Here is a 20,748-nt window from a genome sequence, read left to right on the forward strand (position 1 = left end):
CAATTTCCAAATCGATGGCTAGGAACTTACGGACCCATTAAATGGCCACCACGATCACCTGATATTACGCCACTAGATTTTTTTTTATGGGGTCACTTAAAAACAATAGTGTATGCCGACCCACCTATAAATCTTCAAAATTTAAAAGATAAAATAACAGTAGCATGTAACCAACTAACTGATGAACAAATTACAGCTGCAACAAATAAAGAATTTATGCGGCGCGCTGAATCATGTTTTGTTCACGGCGGACAACAATTTGAACAATTTATACGTTAATTAATTAATTAATAAATAAACTTATAACTTAAATAAGATTTAACTTTGTTATTAATTATTAATAAATCCTAATAGATCAATTAAATTTAATGAAATCAACAACATACTTATTTACGTTTTTTCTGCTATAAGTTTTAACTCATACACAAATTACAATGAAAATTATGCAGAAATTAAGATTAGAATAATGTGCAACAATCAACTTAATTATTAAGGATAACAATATCAAACTTAAACAATCGTAGAATAATTATTTTTAAAGTTACGGTCAAAAAACTGTACATTGTGTGTGTTTTGCAGTTTTTTGGTTGAAGGGCCATAAATTGGTCAATTTTGGACTTAGAAAGTTGGTTTGACTACCAAAATTCATTAAAAAATTAGTAGAAAAATAATTGGTGGTTTAAATAGGTGGTTACCATTTAAGAAAAAAAAGTTGTACTGCGCATGCGCAAGCCTAACTAAGTTAAAAAAATTCAAATACCGTAAAAATGTGTATTTTTATGTTATAACAACCCACCAAAACACAGAATTTAAATCGCAGTACTCTATGCAAATTTATTGAGTGTTCTCAGATAGCGTTTACACACTGTATATTATTATGCTAGCTATAATATCCGCCTAACATTATAATGATATGCTCCTACCGAAAAATCTTTTGCATTATGTATATTATTGCTCACACACAGACACGCATACATTACAAACGATAAAAAATATACGATATACAGGATGATTTGCAAAACAACCAAACCACCATTTTTTTTTCTTCATAATGAATTTATTTTCATTGTGGGTTTTGGAATTTCTAAATATAATTAAAGACCATATTTCCAAATTCTTAAGATATTTTACATGACTTTAGGAGTATCCTAAGGTAATACAAACTTAAAATGAAATTCGCCTTTTTACTGTAAATTATTTAGCATATTTTTTTTTGTATTTAATTAAAAATTCGAACAAGTAGTTTTCATTTAAATATTAATTATATTGATGATAAAAATATTCTCTTTAACGGTTTTACGAGAATATAAATAAATTTAATATTAAGTCTAGTATTTAATAATAAATAAAATGTTGTATTAGATTGAATAATTATCAAAAATATAATTTGTCGCACATATTACAGTTAAAAATAGGCTAGGGTCATTATATACTCCTTAAATATATAGGTAGTAGAAAAATTCTATAAAAAAATTAAAAATTCAAACACATAGTATACTTACGAATTTAGAAAATCAGATTTTGAATGTCTGCATTATTGAAGAAGAAATATAGAAATGAGCAATGCTCGCCTAGCATATAGGTACTTTGTGTATCGTCATGACTCACTCTGTATATACACATAGGTACCTTAAGTATGCGTGTATGTGGGTAAATGGATTGGGTTATTTTCTCGGGCCCTGTAGCTCAGTTCGTACGCATATTATACATACATTTCCACAAACGTATATTTCGTGAGCAAATATAGCAATGCTGGTACATATTATTATTATTATTACCTATACGTACCTAAACGCGTCTATATGTGTGTATTATATGCGTTTATCGGACGTGGTCGGACCGGTATGTGTAAGAAACCGTTCGGGAGTTTTCGGCGAGGACTCTGCCGCGAGGGGGTTGATTTATTTTATGTACGCCCGTGCTCTCTCTCTCACACACACACACACACACACACCTCTATATATAGGTATACATTATCCACTGGTGGCGTACACGCGCGTTGTGTCGGCTACATCGTTTATCACGTCAGTTGTCCGCGCGCGTGAGTTCTCCGGTATGGTTCGGTGGGGAGGTAGGGTTGTACGAGTACAGTCGGTTATTAATACCTTCGACCGACTACCACACTACTCTCTCTCTCTCTCTATATATATATATATGAGTGTGTATACCACATTATACCGCTGTATATACCACACTCCCTGTCTAATACTTTACACATAAATACGCACACAAACACAAGAGTGAATACGGTGTACGTGGGCAGTGGCGGCGGCGACAGCGCGCGCAACAGCCGCGAGGCGCGCGGAAGAGTGTTTGCGCGTGTATTTTTCCACCGCCGCCACCGCCGCCGCCGTTGCCGTCAACGAATCATTTGTTTAAACCCGTCCGCTGGGCAGACGGCGGTGGAGAGCGCGAGACTAACGACCGGCCGCCGGTCTAATAAAGAATTCCCGTAACGTTCGTGACCTTTTCCGCGCTCGTATTTTCGACGACGCGCCGGGGTTGGAGAGTTCTGGTCCGCCACTCGACCCCTTCACACGACCGACACGACCCTGCGAGTCAGCGCTACGGCCCACCTGCACCCCTACACCACACCTTCCCCGAGCGGTGTGCTGTCGACGGACCGAGTCGACCGTTGCCGCCGCTATAGTTCTTACGCCGAAATTTACAATTCTCTCACCCCCTCCCCCCCACCCACACACACATCCCGTGATAAACACGACCCACCGGGCAGCTAAGCAGCCCGTCACTTTATTGTTTTCAACATTTTGTGTTCTATATATATATACATCTCCTCCTCTACGCGTATTATATTAAAAAGAAATAATAATACCCAGTCGCATTGGAATTTTGTTAATTTAATGAACATATAACCATGTTTAAGAGACCATTAGCGGACTATTGATTCATTAAATTGCTCGTGTTATTATTATTCGTTTAGTCTTTATATTATTAATAGCGTCTATACGCTGAAACTACTTGTTTGAAAACGACAAGAGACGATAAATGTTTTATTCTTGCTAAAAAATTAGTTCTTGCGTACGATATTGTTATTTTTAAAAGTTTACGATACCTATAATAACAATATACCTACAAATTATGGTTATACAAATAAAATATGCCCACTGAAACGTATACTATATTGTAACATTCCAAATCATTATCCTAAGAAAAATTATCTATATTTTTTTAATAAAATAAATTTGTATTTTATATGGAATTACAATTTAATACCTAATGACATTATTTTTTTTTTATAAATTTATAAAATATACATATTAAATACTAAAAAAATAAGTTTATTATCCTTTTTGTTTGGACTTCAATCCAGTAAAACACTTCCATATCAGTGATATTTTAATGTAAACGGTTGAATTTTATTACACCAAGTTTTTATGTATTCTTATTTATTAGTGTAATGTACACACTTTCCACACCTGAACTGTACTGTCACACAACTACCTTATACGTACTTTGTGTCCTCGGGGATCACGAAAACTATGGGCTGAGGTAATCTTTTCAGTATAAAAAATGTCTATTTTTTACTGAATACCACTTTTATAGATCAACAAGAAAACGGTAATATTAGGAATAGTGTTAATTAAACTCTTTTTACTGATAAGAAACGAGAGTAAAGAGATACGCAAGTTCCATCATTTTTATGGTTATTTTTATTTTTTATTTATTTTTATGTAGGTATTATGTTAAATGTGCATATAAACTATAATTAAATCTAAAATACATACAGTTTTATATATTTCCGTTATTCTAGTTATTTTTTTTTTTATAATGAACGTACTGGTTGTGGATAGAGTAAAATAGAAAAATAACATTTTTCAAGACTGCATGCATTCGTATTTGAGAGTTTTCGGATAATGGATATCTTACTAATCATATTTTATAATATTGTGTTCCTAAATATCATATAGGCTATACAGTTTTTTGGTAATCACCGTAAATCATGAAAAAAAAAACATTATTTGTTCTTAAATATAATAGATATACTCAACAAGTCTCCCTGACCGATCTTCTATCTTTCTATCTATACTAATAGAACGAAAACTTCATCGTTATCGTAAAATAAAAATACCTATATTATTATAAAAATGATTCGATTTTTTTTTTCATTGGTACCTACTTATTTTATCGATTCAAGTGGAAATGCTCATACAGATACGAGCAGCAATAAGACAACTTATTTTCCATTCCCACCCACTCAAATACTCAATGTATGTAAACGCGAGTTTGTACCCACAAAAACATTTTATGCGTACGTGTGCTATTTTTATTTTCAGAGAAACAATCACCTATAGTCATAAAACATATACAAGTATATTATTTTTATTTCGTATATATATTTTATGTGCTGTAGACTGAAGAGCAATAAAAAATATCGTACATTTTTTTTTTAATTATAGTGCTTCGTCATTTTATACTTGCAATTTTGTCCACATTTCACCCCATCTGATGAAAATAAATTCCAAACTTTTATATTTACTTTAAATGAATGTGGATAGATGAATGTTTTTCATTACCATTTGTATCAGTCAAATGCAGTAAAAGTAATGAAAAAAACAATTTTAATTATTATAAGCATTTTAATACGATATTATGATTCAACCGCTGTGGCATAAAATATGACTCTCTTAGTTACAACAGAACAAATAGCTATTTACAATTTAAAATAAACTTTTACTTTAAACACTTGAGTGTTAGAATATAGTTTTTTAAACTAGTAAATATTTACTTGTACTCAATGAAGAATTTCAAAAATACCTGGAAAAAATATTGTTTCATCCCAAGTGGATAAACAAATATTTTCAGGCTATTAAAATATTATAGTTGTATTTTATGTGAAAAAAAAAACTCTTTAGTTTTTTGTACTACAATACATAAAGTAATGTAATGTATTACGTTAAAGTTTAAAAGCTATACAATTATTTTATCATTATTATTATTTTATTTAGTATATTAAAATAAAAAATATATTTTACATGACGAGCTATAAATGTTTGTATAAAAATATACACTCAAAATTAATTATAATTTATAAATAGTTTTTTTTTTATATAGTTGACTATAAAAGTAGGAATTTAAAGATTGGCAGGGACTTGATCGAATCATAAAATAACTTGGGTTCGAAAAAGCCTGGTCTATCTTTTTATTACTAAGAAAGTTTTCATTCAATGTAATACATTTTAATCATTTTTTAATGCATTGTCTAAGAATTCTATCTCGTTCCCTTATTTTTTGTATTTTATTTTATATTTTCAATTACATTAATTGCATTACGTATGAATTATGCTGAAGATTCACAAATACTTATAGATTAAATATAATAAATGGATCATCGAATTATATAATGTAATAACTTAAAAAATAAGAAAATGTGTATAATTCTTACCTACAATAAAAAACTTAAAAATATAGAAACGTTTCTTTTTTACTTTTACATCATAACCATTTTTAAAAGATAAATTTGAAATTTTAAGAACTTGACATTTCGTTGTTCAATTTGTATCCTTATAAATAATAATCAATTTTTATATTTATTATTCAATCAATAATTAATTATGACATCCATTAATAATTGTACACCAAATATAATAATATTTATTACAGTTTCCATACTAGATTTTATCAAATACATTGAAGTACCAAAAAACCAAAGTAGGTATAGTGTTGATATTGTGAGAAAATATATGATATTTTACACTAAAAAAAAGGACGCCATCCAGTTGTATTTAAAGTATTTGTTTTTTAATTCTTTTGATTTGTACAAACACAATTTTTCTCATATTTTTTTGTCCTCTTGAAATCTCAATTCCATAATGTTTTATTTAAAATAGTTTAATTCCATAAACAATATTAATAATAATAGTAATAAATTTCAATAAATGTTTCAGATTTTTTTATAATGGTATATAATAATAATTCTAGGTATGCAAAAATGAAAAATTCTCTTATAATGTTATACTTGGTTCAATCTTTATTATAATATTATATTATTATTTATTAGTATAAAGCGTGGTCTCGATTTTCGGTGCAATCGGTGTATCAAGTTTCTGATGATGTAGTGTTTCAATTAGGTAGAAAAAAATGAATCGACCATCTTATTAAAATGATTTATACACGTTCTGTTCCACTACGACGTTTTATCATATACGCATCATATATTATAATAATATGTATATTGCATAGCATGGTATACAGTTTATTATCGAGAGCGTCACTGTAATATACTACAGTAAAAGACATCGATTTCTTCTGTGGTAGAATAATAATAAATAGAAAAAAACATTAACTGGGTAAAATAACAACGATGACATTATCCGTTTCGCTCGTCACATACCTCCGTTTTTCAGTTTTCAAACACACGTAATACACTTATTTATTTACAAACGATTATTATCCAATATACAATGTACAATGTACACATGAACACACACACACACCACACACACACACACACACACACACACGCGCGCGCGCGCGCAAGTTTGGTGAATTTTATTTTCAAAAATTTCGTTAGATTAAATTCCAAGTCAGAATTTCAAGAATAACGTTATATTATAAATATTGTTATTATACCCATAATACGTGCACGTGTAGGCAGTTTGGATAATTGTCTAGTTAACAAGTTATTATAACAACAACGTCGAAAGTTCAGCAACAAGCATTTCACAGAGAATTATTATTATAAAGACGCATAATACGATATTGTATGAGGATTTATTGTTTTTCAAACCATTGTGTACGGGCGAATAAAAGTCGACATTGTCATCGGTAATTAAAGTTGTAGCATTGTCTACACGGACCTTCCATCGTCGTTCTACGATTTTAACAGTAAAATATTTACGGAATTGAATAAAATAAAATAAATACCAAATATTGTGGTAATGGGGGGACACAATAATAATTGTGACCACTAAGAAATACACAAACCACTCGGAAACCAAAATCAGATCTTTGTGTACTTTAGTAATACTGCGGAGTAGGTTAAAATTCGACTATTTTTTTTCTAACACCGTCACGACGTTAAGGGCTAATTTATTTTACGGATATCTCTGCGGACGACCAACGCAGCGTCACTGTTTGTCGGTGGTCTTGTGGTGGAAGGTGGTAGGGACGAGATTGCCGCCCATCACGCGTAGCTCTCCGATCACGAAACGGGTGGTCGTAATAATAATTATTATAAGACACAGAAACGCAGTAAGAACACTCATGAGTAAGGGTGGGTGTGTGGGTGTGAAGTATATTTATACATGTATTTAGTGCCTAGATAATTGAATTCTAAAAATCCTGTGGGCGTCGCAGAGGCGGCGGCGACGGCCGAAACGGACGGCGGGTGGCAATGATAGAGTTTTCCGTTCCGCAACCCCGTGTCCAATGACCACCCGCACAACCCACTGCCCGGCGACGGTTTTCCACTTGCGACGCGTCGCGTCTCCCGCTGGCTGGCTCACCACGCGTATACATAATAATAATATAACCTTTCGCCACTGCCGTCGCCGTCGTCGCAGAGAGCTCTCGCCGCGTCGTTCTAATTACACGACCGACTAGACGACGGCATACGGTTTTCGCGACTGTCGCCAGGCGCCGAAAACACTGTCGGCTGATGCCCCCATACGTCATCTGTGTACACATATAATATTGTTATAATACTGTATATATATGTATGTGATATGTGAGCTATTCCTATAGATTTTAAATTTAACGATATAATGTTATTGATAAAATTAACACGATTAATACGGTTTTCCGCCTAGACGCAAAGTTTTTCTTGAAACTCTATGGTCTGGGACTTTGGAGTAAAGAAAAATATTTTTATTTTTTGACAAGATTTGTAGGTCATACAAATAAAATTTCGTACTATCATTTCTTCTTATTTTATGATGTAATTAAACTAAAATACGAGTACATCATTACTAAGAAAAGTTGAACTGATATTTTTTTTTATTCTTTAAGCTTTATAATATTTAATATAGGTAGTTCATTTCGTTTTAATTTTTTTTTTCATCCAGTTGAAATAATAATTGTAGATCTGAATTTAAATAAAAAAATGTTACTAAAATAATTGTATTTCAGAAATTAGCTTTAAAATATATCTCTTTACTATTCGCTTCTTGCAAATTAACCTTTTTCAACTGTTTCAAATAGTATTATATAAGAAAAAATGTATATATAAACTTATAACATTTTTATAAATTGGAGTAGTTATTGGAACTTTTCCCTCGTGAATTTTCCTAGTATCGTTCTGTTTTATATACAACTCTGTAGTATAGTAATATCTAACCATCGTGCAAAAAAAAATATTGTTGCTGCGTTATTATTATTATAACCGTTTGATGGAAATAATTTTGAACGAAAATATCAATTATTTTACCTTTTGTTGTTAATTTTGTACCGACGAGAAAACTGTTTTTTAATTAAAAATACATGGGTCATTATTTTTATGTCTAATTACATGGTTTGACGTGTATACTTAAAACTGTGTTAATAGTTGTCGCATATTCAATCTATCATTAATTGTATTATTATTTATTTACTAACTTTAAAATTCATATTATATCAAACATGTTTGATGATTACCTAACAATATATACATTGTATACTATATCAATATTATTATTTTTTTTTTTTTTTTGGAAATTTGTAATAATATTTTACAGTTACAAATACTATGTTCTTTTTATGATATTCCAAATCACTATTATTATATTACTTTAATCGAGTTCTAATAGATAAAATTGTTTTGATTTATGGTTATACATAAGTTGCTCATTGTTAAAAAAAAATGGACCTAAATGTTTATATAGTAGTCGTTAAATAGATTTGATTTGTAATCGATTTGATAAAACTTGAACTTTTTTTAAAAAATTTTTTCTCCCATCGGTAAAAGGTATTTTTATGTATACTTAAAAAATGTATTTGCAAAATACATAGTAACCCATTTAAGATACATTATTAAGCATTTGTTAATGAAAAATACATTTCACGTTAATACAAAATAATAATTGTTTCCATAAAACATATTTTTCCAAAATTAAAATGAACAAACTCTGGCTAAACATTTTGAAAATTATTTGGAACACACACTCCACAATAATAATGGAGTTTTATAAAATGTTTTAAATATTGATCAATATACCTAAATATAACCTGGTTATGAACTATACCGTACCCTTAGTATCATAAATTATTATATGCAAAAACAAAAAAAAAAAAATTATCGAATAATTTAAAAGTAACTGTTTTTTTTTTCTGCAATAATGATGATTATCTTAATTTCATAATATCACATTATGCAATTGGTGCCGATCCAGATTATATTTTTCAATTGTATGGGCTAAATGTTAAACAGTGGACAATATCATAAAACTGAGTATAACCTCATGTCGCAAAAAGTTTGATTCCCACATATCTGATACTGTATGGCTTTAACGGCCACTCATAATTATTAAGTTAAAATAAATCAATGTAATATATAAATAAAATAGATTAACTTTATTCAATATAAATCCTAGTCTCTTCCACAGCGGAACAAACAAATAATATGGACGGAAAACTACAACATAAGTGACCTGAATAATAAAAACAATATCGATATAGTTGTCAACCTCACGTTACACGGCGTTCTTGCAGGACAAATTTTAAAATGCATCACTCGTAATTCTTATACGTTTTATGTTTCTCTCGTCTTTTATCACATTTCACTATACCGTAATAATATTATCGCCTAAGTTTCCGAACCCGTTTGCCCTGCTTTCGTGTCCACTCCACACACACTCGCAAGCCGTACTTATACGTGTTACCTCTTCGATGGGTTCGATTCTTCTAACCGCATACGGTTTTCTTTTTCACTTTTATTATTATTATTATTATTTCAGGGTACCGCCATGCGCCCTTGACCGTGGCGGACGGTAAGAACTCGGCTACGTCGCAGACAGCTGTTGAACAGCAACAGCAACAGCTCCTGCAGGCCGGACCGGCGTCGTCGCTGGCGGCGGCGGGCGGGTCCGCGTCTGCCAACACGCAACAACTCCACCCCGCGCCGCCCGTGGTGCGCGTCACGCTGGCGTCCGTCGAGGAGTGCAACGTGCTGCTGCACAACGGCTTGGACTTTTACGGGGCCACTTTCTTCCCGGTGGAGGCCGCCTCGCCCGTTGTACCGAAAAAGAAATCGTTGCCGCCAAACAGGTACATGATATTACAACGATTACCTACAAAGATTATTTTGATAATTTTACAATATTGTATACTTATAATATAGTGCTGTCATACGATAGAAATAATTATCAAAAGAACCAAAGTGTTGCCGGAGTACGCTCGTGCAGTGTCACTCCACTGCGTGTTCGTCTGCATTCTAAATAAGCAAAACTGATTTTCCACTATAGTCGTTTAAATAAATTCTCAAATGATAACTTATACAAATACGTTGTTTGGCTATGATTTTGAAATATTATTACAATTATTTCAGTTGTAATAATTGTGCTATCTTTGAGACAATTTTAATAATAACTATAAAATTCCCAATATTAATAAATGGTCTAATTTTTTAGCACCACTCTCTCTTTTTTCATCGAAAGAGGTTACTAGTTACGGAATGTTTTATGGCACATATTTCGTCAATTCAAAAACTTTATCTCACCCGTAAAAATATATTTATTTTTGTTTCTTAGCATTACATATTGAACGATATGTCTGATGTAAATAATATAATATATATATTTATATAAATTCACACTGTAAATAAATTGTCATCGAATGACATTGCTGAAAAAAGACAATATCCTTCAAATATAAATAACGTATTTTGAATAAAATAAAAATAAAAACGAAGTCAAATAATAATTGGCATGTACGTAAGTTTTCAATCGTTGGTACATAATGCGAATAATAATAATAATATAATATCGTTTTCGAACTGACTGGAGGCATTGGCAGTTTATTGGATTTTATATTTTTATTCCACTGCCACAGGCAATAGGCATCGAATAGGTACCCAATATGGGTCAAACACAACCGTCAGTTATCGTACGGTCTATTGAGACTCACACGTTGACAATGATCACAATATTTTCAATTTATTATTGTTGTGCTTCCATATCAGATATTTTGATCCCAAGGTCTCCAAATCTTTTTAAAAGGGACTAAAAAATATATATACTTATTGTAGTATTGCTATTTTCAGTATACAATTGCTTTTCTGAAAATATAAATCTAAATATCTAATATAATTCGGTATTATATTAATCTATATTCTATAAACATTTGATATCATTTTTTTGCATTTAAAATTTGCCTCAGATTAGTATAATAACTAACTAGATCAATTCATTTTTACTAAAAAAGTATCTAATGAAACATTATAAGTCTTAATTTTTTTTCTACTCTGGACTTAAAACCTATTTAATTAACCTATATAATTTCTAATTTCCAATTCAACAATATTGGTAAATAAAAAAATTTATCCTTTCATTCCACTGGGTTTACCAACAAATAATAATAATAAAATTAATATAGTTGGCAAAAGGATAATACATTTAGACAAAAATAAAATAGTAAACAATGTACGTCAATCGCGAGATTGCCAACTGTACTGACTATCCTAGTTATCGAAAAAAATTCCAAAAACATGTTTAAATTTGTCATGAAGTTTATTTATAAACGACTTTCTTATATCTTTAAATTATTTTTTTTTAGTTTAATATTATTATGATATTTTAAAATTCATAATATTTAAAATTTTAAATTAAAACTTTGAAGTACTCAAGTGATTAATTTTAAAAAAGTAAAAAAATCATTTTCTAGTAAACTTCATGACGAATTCAAATATGTTTTTGAAATATTTGTTTTTTGAAACTAGGACAGTCAGTACAGTTGGCAAAATATAGGTCTATTTTGGCAGAAAGTACAGCCACAAATCTCCTTAATGAATCTTATAAAGCTTATAAACGATATATATTTATAATATATTGGTATATTGTCTTATTATGTAAAATTGAAATAACGACAAAGTCCATATAGTTATTACATAAATTCTAAGAAATAATTTTATTGAATAGTGCAAATTTAATTTACTTTTTATCGTGTTTTATAATAGTTACCCAACAGGAAATTATGCTTTTGTGCAAGCATAACATTCGGTGTACCTACTAGTTTTTGTCTTTGCAGTTGTTGTTTTTTTATTTTTATTTTTACTGTCAGTTTTCAAACGAAAATAATATTTAAACAACCGTACCATATTACACAGTGTTTCACCGTACGTATTATTATTATATTACAGCCGTGCGTGTTTGTTTGAATAGCAACTCACACATACATACATACATACATACATACATACATACATACATACATACATACATACATACGAACACACACATATTAGTCTCGTCACGACTTTGGTAATCTGATTTATATGCCTGCTACTTTAACTGCGAAATTCACGAGGAGAGCAGATATCGTCCTATAAGCATAATATAAACAGGGTTATTCCTCCAAGTATTCTCATACCCCAGTTTATTTCTTCACTAATGCAGTAATTTAAAATTGGATTTTTTAAATTTTTAAAAATACGTTAAGACTATACTTTAAAATTCTCAAGATTTTTTACATAAAAAAACAAATTTTTATTTTTCAAGTTAAACCCTATTGTTATAATATTACATTAAATTATTTAGTGTAAAATTTTCAAAATATGTTCACTTACCAAAATAAAAATAAATTGTACCAGTATTATTTTAATTTATTTCACTTTGTATACTAAGAATAAATTTATTTTTCAAAGATCCATGATAACGATTTTAAAAAATATGAGGGATATAGAAATGTAAGAGTTACAAAGTTAATTTATTTATTATTAAACTATCAACATTTATTGTTTGTAAAAACGGTCCAATTATAATAAACCCAACATAATACATTTATTTTATATTTTTACTACATTGTCTACATATAATATATTTACAAAACTGAAAAAAAATAAAAATATGTCCATAAAGTAATCTACAGTAAAACTATAGGTTACTTATTTGAAAAACAGAAGCTTATTACATCGTTATAGGATATTTAATATTTTATTACAAGAAATCTCAGCAATTTGAAAGTATGATCTTTAAGTATATTTAAAAAAAATAGATGAGCATGCTTGGTAAACCCTATATAATACAATAAGTGTGTACACTATGTGTATAGTGGTTGGAATATACAAAAAACTATGACTGATATAATGACTTAAAACTCCATATGTTTTTCGTGTATATGTATGGTATTAATATTATATGTGCGTAAATTTACCTACTTATTATTAGTATATTATTATGATGATCGTGATGCCAACCTCTCTAATTGTAATGCATTATACAAAAACAGCCATCATCGCATCGCACTGCATCATGTTCATAATATAATATGTATATATGCGGTATACTTATCATAATATAATAACAACAACATAGGTTAGGTGTTTATACTTTATATGCATAATTATATTATACAGAGTACACATATTATGTACGTGTTTTGTTGAAATTACTTTTTGTGATATGTCACATAACATTAATATGTGAACCGTGCGAGCGTTTTCTTAAAAATATAATAATATTTTAGTTAGCCATAACTGTGGAATTTCATCATTTGTTGTCCTCACGTCAAAAAAAAAAATTTTGAAATTAAATTCTAACGAATTGGTTGACGTTCGCAAATTCAGCGTTTATATACATTGTACTCGTTCGCATTGTTTGCATGACTCAAATGTTTGGATTTAATTTAGAGAGCTTATTTTTTCTCAATTAATTTTTTTTTGAGTAGTAATCTTCCAGTTTTTAAACACCCTTGCATCGATTTGAAAATGAAACTATACATCACATGGTTGTATTAAAATGCATACGAACCATAGATTTCAAAAAGTTATTTCATATTATTATGCTTATTGTTAAGATATTTTATTGTTTTATAAAAAATAATTTGTTATCTGTAAAATAATATGACAATAAGTAAATTTGATAAATTAATACTTATCTGATAGTTAATTTGTACTTTGCATTTACAACACAACGAACAAATCACCCATTAGTAATACTTCTTAATCCAATAAAGTATTATCTACACCATTTGCATTTTGGTCTTGGTAGTGAGTTTTTTTGAAGAGTGATGATAGAGATAAAAAAAATAAGTGAATTTTATTGTTTGTTGAATTTCGTTGAACGCAAAAATGTTTTAAGCTAGCAAGTTCAGTAGTTTTTTTTTAACATTTAAATGGAATTCAGCTATATAAAATAAACAATAAAAAAATATATATTAAATATTAAAAGTTTAACCACTTACAGTTGACACTTGGACGTATTATATTTGATGCAATAGCACTGTATGTCAAATACGTAGTAAAGCATGAATAATTTTCAATTTTTCCTGCAGTCACACCACACCTGATCACGCAATATATTCACATGTATTTTTATTCTTTTGGAATCTCCAATTAGTCAGTTATTTTTTCAACAAACAAAAATCACAACTCGTTCAGGTGGCCATTTATAATGTGTATCTATAAGATTAACGCGTTAATATGTAATTATTTTACTAGTATAATATTATCAAAGTATAGTATCCGACAGAATCATAATAATATGCATCGACATCGTTAAATCTACACTAAACGGCTGACCCGGCTGATTCAATACAATAAATTGACGATATAACACATAACTATGTCTTAACCGTGAAACAATTTTATAATTATATTTATTTGGTATTATGTTGTAGTAACTAAAGCAAATAATATTGTTTTTCAGCCGTCTGATGGATTTAGTGACGACCAGTGGTCACCGTATACGCGACCTGTTACCTGTCTTCGACTCTGCAGGATTTACGAAAATTCCGCCACCGGCCAGCAAAGTGGTCAAGCCGCACTAGTCGACGACGACGACGATCTTCCTAGTCCGGTCTATTATACGATTTATAAGCACACGCGCGTGTGAATATTCATATATTATTTATATATATTATAAACATACATGATTTTCATTTCAATTTTAACAAACAAAAACTTCGCATCATTTTACCTGCAAAACCATTACAATATTAAATCGCATTTTCTAATAACACGCAACGTTTAGTATATATCATAATGCATAACATTATCGTAGTATAACGGTTAGATGGATATATTATTATTATTATCATTATTATAAACATTCTTTTTTTCGTGTATTATTATTACTATCATATTTTTTTAATCCAATAAAAAGTTCATTCGAAACGACGTTGCGTTTTATTTTATATATAAATAATAATATATACAGGCACCTACTGTAAATGCATGTAGGTAGGTACCTCCTACGTTATTATAATATATTTTCCGTATATCACAGTCGTTCCGTGGTCCCGCGCCAAAGACTCCGGCAAAGTTTTCTACGAATTTATAAAGTTTTCGTGCGGAACAGCCGCCGCCGCGGGTATAAATGCGGGTCGTCTCGCGTTAATCGTCAATTCAAGACGTAATACTTTATTTATAAAATACATTATTACGAGTGCGTGTGCACATCTCGAGACAAGTCTGCCGCCGCTGCCGTTCAGTCAGAGGTGGTGCAGATGTAGTTATATGCCAATTGTTCATTTTGCATTTAGTTTTACGCTGCTTTCCACTCGTGGCACTCTCTAAGACTACTCACCACACCCGAACTGGCTCTCACTATTTATCCCCCTCGCTGAATATTATATTTCCACCGTTTAACCGCGAAATCATACTTAAGTAGTAGTTAAGAGTGTGCGCTCCTTTGCGCTTCGACATAATAATACGTGAATCAGCACTGTAAAATACTATATATACTGTCGATATAATATATTTTAAAAGCACAAACAAAATAATATGTAAAATACTATAATGCCAAGTGGTTGGTTGTCACGAAGGTGGGGTTGTTGAGTTATATACTCGTATCCGTGCTGTATGGTGATTTACAAAAACACACTGTGATTCTATCAATTTCGTAGTTTCTATGCGGTTTAACACATCATATAAGAGTATAATAAGACGTATTTTGTAAACAATTACATAATTAGAAAAAAATCATTAGTTTTTTTTATCAGACAACTTATTTTTTAATTCTATCCTATTCTGAAAACCTATAGTGAAAAGTTATCGTTACGAATATTTTACCAATAATGTACAACGTTTCGATGATCGGAATTTATAAATGTACTACAAATTCACAATAGGTAAATGCCTTGCCACAGAATATTAGGTATATTATATAATCTCTAAAGTTTCATAACGTTCACTATATTAGTTGAGTCAAATTTAACTAGAATTCCATTAGTATCGCATACCGTTACGTGGTGGAAGAGGTGATATTCGATTATTACATGCATGTTAATAAATCGTTTTGTGATAATATTGACCAGCGAATTGAGATAGCAATATTATTACATTACATATTACAACTATTTTAATGAACCATACTCAATAAACAACATATAATTCAAAAGTATAATAAATATATTTTTTTTAACAGAAGATTATTTTAGGTAAAAAAAAATTACTAGTCATTAGAAACTTCAATAAAGTAGGTAGGTTATTTATTAGGCTAAGACACTTATTACTTTCGGAAAAAACATAAAATATGCTGATGTATAAAACTAAAAATAATTATTTAATTCTTACTTTATGTTATTTTATAGAAAATCAACGATTGAATACATTTTTAAGAAGTCAATTTACTTTCAGAAAATTAAAATGCTTTTAATAATTTATCATTGATTAATTTTATCTTAAAATAAATTACAAAAAAAAATTATGTAACCTATAGACAAATATCAAATTCGTCAAAAGGAATTCTCAAGAAGACTCCCACATATATTTTGTTTTAAAAACTTTTTCATGAGGGTGAAAGCCAATCGGTTTATAGTTCAAATAATAAATTTGTAATGTAAAAATATACTTTAACCGTGCAATATAAATTTTATTTTATTTTCTATACTACTGGTACAAAAAAAAAGTTATTATTATTTTAAAATCTACAATTTTAGTGTTCTTAAAACTTGAATAACTTTTTCCGAACCACGATACCGGTAAAATAAAAATGATATTACAAAATAAAAATGCTTATATTTTTATGTTAACATTTCATTTCTTATCATTACTATAATTTTTTCTATGTTTTTCCACTTAACATCTATTTTTTTAATAATTTAGTAAAAACGCAATATCTATCAATATTATTAAAAAAGGATCAATTGTAAGTTATTTTAAATTAATATTTAAATGTATTTTTAATTAATGCAAACTCACATGTATATTATATATATTTAATTATTTAGGTATATTACCTACTATATTTAAATTTGAATCTACTGATTAAATACTTAAAATAAATTCTTATGATTACAATTTTCAAATATTGTCAAAATATTTAACAATCATTAAACAATTTTTTTTTTAAGTTCAGTTTGTTTTTTGTAAAAAAAAATGTTATGCAATTAGCTTATTAAAAAAAAACACACAATCCATCCATTGGACTATAAATTGAATATTTATGATTTAACGACCACCCGATTTTAGATTTAACTTCTTTATTTTGAACAATTATCAAATTATAAGTTTAAATCCATTCACAATAGCCTCATTATAAATCGAGTTAAAATCATTTTTTCATTTGACAAAACAAAATATTACAACACTATGTTTTTAAGGCAAAGTACCAACGTTTGTTTTTTTAAATATTTAACACGTATTTTTAATGTTATAAATATTGTAATTATTATTTATGTAGCTTTAATGGTCTCAAATGCACATCAAATTTAAAAACTACAATTTAAATTATATTTTATTGACATAATTAACTATCCAATAACACAACTCAATATATTATAATAATTGTCTATACATAAAAAAAATATAACATTAGGTACACATAATTCAGATAATTCAGATGAAAAATTAAAATTGGATCTTACCTAAACAGTTTCAGTGATTATATTTGTTAACTAATGATCACATTAAGTGGAACTCACCAGTCACCACGTACACCATACTTAAATATAATACGACTCAGACAAAAACGTATTCAGCGCACGTTCCAATTTCCGGTAACGGTGCAGGACGTTAAGATACACGTATCCGCGGATGTTAGGACGTAAGGTACTCGATCATATTCTCATATGCTACATTTCCACACTAAAAATAATACATATTAAAGAGTTTATTTCCATAGCATGTATTCGAATATTATGTCCACCGATTACTTAAAAATAATATTGACCGAGACATTTCTGAGTATTGAAAGCGGTAGTATTTAATAGGTACTGTATCAAAACATATTTAGTTGTTTAGATGCAACAGCAGTTTGTCTTATTAACTAAATTTAATATAATAGTCAATATTGGAAGCTGATTAATGTAATTATGGTATAATATTATTATAATGACTTGTGCATATAATAACTTTCTCGTTATTAGCTTAAAAATTACATTAACATATTATTACTTAGGTATACATATATATTATATATACAGTGTGTGTGTTAAATATTTTAGGCATTCAACTTGAAAACGTGTACTGCTGATTATCTTCCACTACAAAATAGGAGAAAAAAAATATTTTAATTCTTTAAAAATGAATGCAATACAAAAGGAAAATAGTGAGTAGCATTACGTTATGTTTATTAAAAATAGCATTAATTTATTGAAAATTCACGTTAGGTAGATGAACATATAATAAAATACAACATTAATAATAACAATAATAATAATATAAAATATTATTTGTCATGGAACACAACGTGATATTATTAAAGTTTGACCGTCGTTTGGTTGACATTGTAATTAGAAATAAAAAAAAAATCTGTAAAATAGCGGTAGATAGGGGTGGTAATTTATTATATTTTATGTCGTGAAAGAATATTATAGTTCATATTTTTCGCCTCCCGATTCATATATTATATTATATGTATATACACCAAGAAAATGGTGAACTCAATTTAAACAAAATGTAAAAATACCATGGGTTCATCCTTAGGTTTTATCTATCTCAATATATGACTTTTATCAATAAATTCATGAAATTGTTTTTAAAGTATTAATAGTGTATTATAGAGGTGAATCTTCAATTTCGGTGTAATTTGTATAATAAAACCGTATAATTTTTCACACATCATAAAAAAAATAATCTTATGACACGTCAAAATAAATTGTGTTTATCTCAATCATCGCCATAATACATTCAGACAACAACAGCAGCAGAACTCTGTATGATAAAATCGCATTAGCGTCCTATTAAATATTAATTTCCAGTCCTCTTTACTTCAAATGCTTCCTGTCTACTTTCTATTCTCTACTTTTTTTTCAACATTTTAATTTCCTGAGAAAAGCCATTGGCAAAAAAATCCAAGAGTTAAAATAAAAATATATAATTGCAAACTTCATTGGAAAAACTTATCTAGATCCACATTTTCATAAATTATTAAAATATTATCGTTAGTATTTTATCTAAAGTGACAACTGGCTTGTATATTTTACGACTACAACATAAAACTCTTAAAATATTATGATATTTCTGAGAATCTGTGTTTTGAAGAATATTATATTTCATTTTTAACATAACTCGTGTTACCTGAATCTGCTTATATGGTTTTTATTAATATTTCCATCAATATGGTTAAAAATAAATAATTTCAAATATTCAAATCTCAATTATTTTAATGTAAAGTTGACTAATTTTATATTTTGCTGTCGCAATATATTATATTTAACTGCTCTAAAACCTCTCGTTATAGTTTTATTGACAAAAAATATTTTTTCATGATATAAATTCATCTAAATTAAATTTTTTTTCAGTTTTTAGACCATTATTTAAGTCGATAACATATTTTCATATTGTTTAATTTTATTGAATAAAATTAAACATATTTTTTATTAAAGATAATGACAGCAATACAATTCCATACCAATAAAAACTTTAAAACCTATATAGTTATTTCCCGAAGCCATTTATTACCAGATTTAAAAACAAATGTTTGACAGAAATAGAAGATCGTCTTGTACACCGGCTAAAAGCTAAAATATTTTAACTTTTAATTAAAATATATGATATATCATCTGTATTATTACGTATAATAATATACAATATGATGGTCGTTTGGTGAACAATTTCAATAATTAAACGACAATTTTAATAACTTCAAAAAATCACAACGCGTTTTAAGATCAAATAAAATATATTAATATAAATGGATTTTGATCATTACGGTACTTTTTAATATAATTATTATATTAATCTTGATAAGATAACATGTTAGAATACGTTTCACATTTAATGTGAAAATGTACAAGCATTTGGTCATATGTATACAACGCAACCGTATGAAATATATATATAGAAGTATGAATTATAAATTTTTGTTTCCATTTAAAAATTAATTTAACTTATTTAGTTTTGGATATCTACACGATATTGTGTTTAAAACGGTTATTTCGATAAATAATTTAAAATCTTTCAATTGTTATTGGTTTGTAAATGATTTACTATTTTTGTATGCACGTGGAAGCATATTCAATTTCAATAAGTATTTGTTTCCGTATTCGAGAATGAAATAATATTAGAGAATTTAGGAACTAGCAAAAAATTTAACAAAATATATATATTTTTGCTCCCGCTGTTTTTGTTTAGTTATTTTGTCGTTTTGTCATGCTACCGTCACATACAACAGTCACGTCTGCGCGAGCGACCATATTCATATGGAAATTACGAAC

The 20,748-nt window shown here is 28.8% G+C and overlaps 1 protein-coding gene across 1 annotated transcript in view; it reads left to right on the forward strand.

Annotated features, from left to right (window-relative positions):
• The window catches only part of LOC126551213 (uncharacterized), a 58,161-nt gene extending 42,896 nt beyond the window's left edge, over positions 1–15,265 (forward strand). The window contains exons 3-4 of the mRNA XM_050204049.1: positions 9,891–10,200; positions 14,796–15,265. Of these exons, the coding sequence (XP_050060006.1) occupies positions 9,891–10,200; positions 14,796–14,916 (431 nt within the window). The 3' untranslated portion in view covers positions 14,917–15,265. The remainder of the gene's footprint in view (positions 1–9,890; positions 10,201–14,795) is intronic.
• Positions 15,266–20,748: the final 5,483 nt, after the last annotated feature.

Source organism: Aphis gossypii, chromosome 3 (assembly GCF_020184175.1).
Source record: "Aphis gossypii isolate Hap1 chromosome 3, ASM2018417v2, whole genome shotgun sequence".
Lineage (NCBI taxonomy): Eukaryota > Metazoa > Arthropoda > Insecta > Hemiptera > Aphididae > Aphis > Aphis gossypii.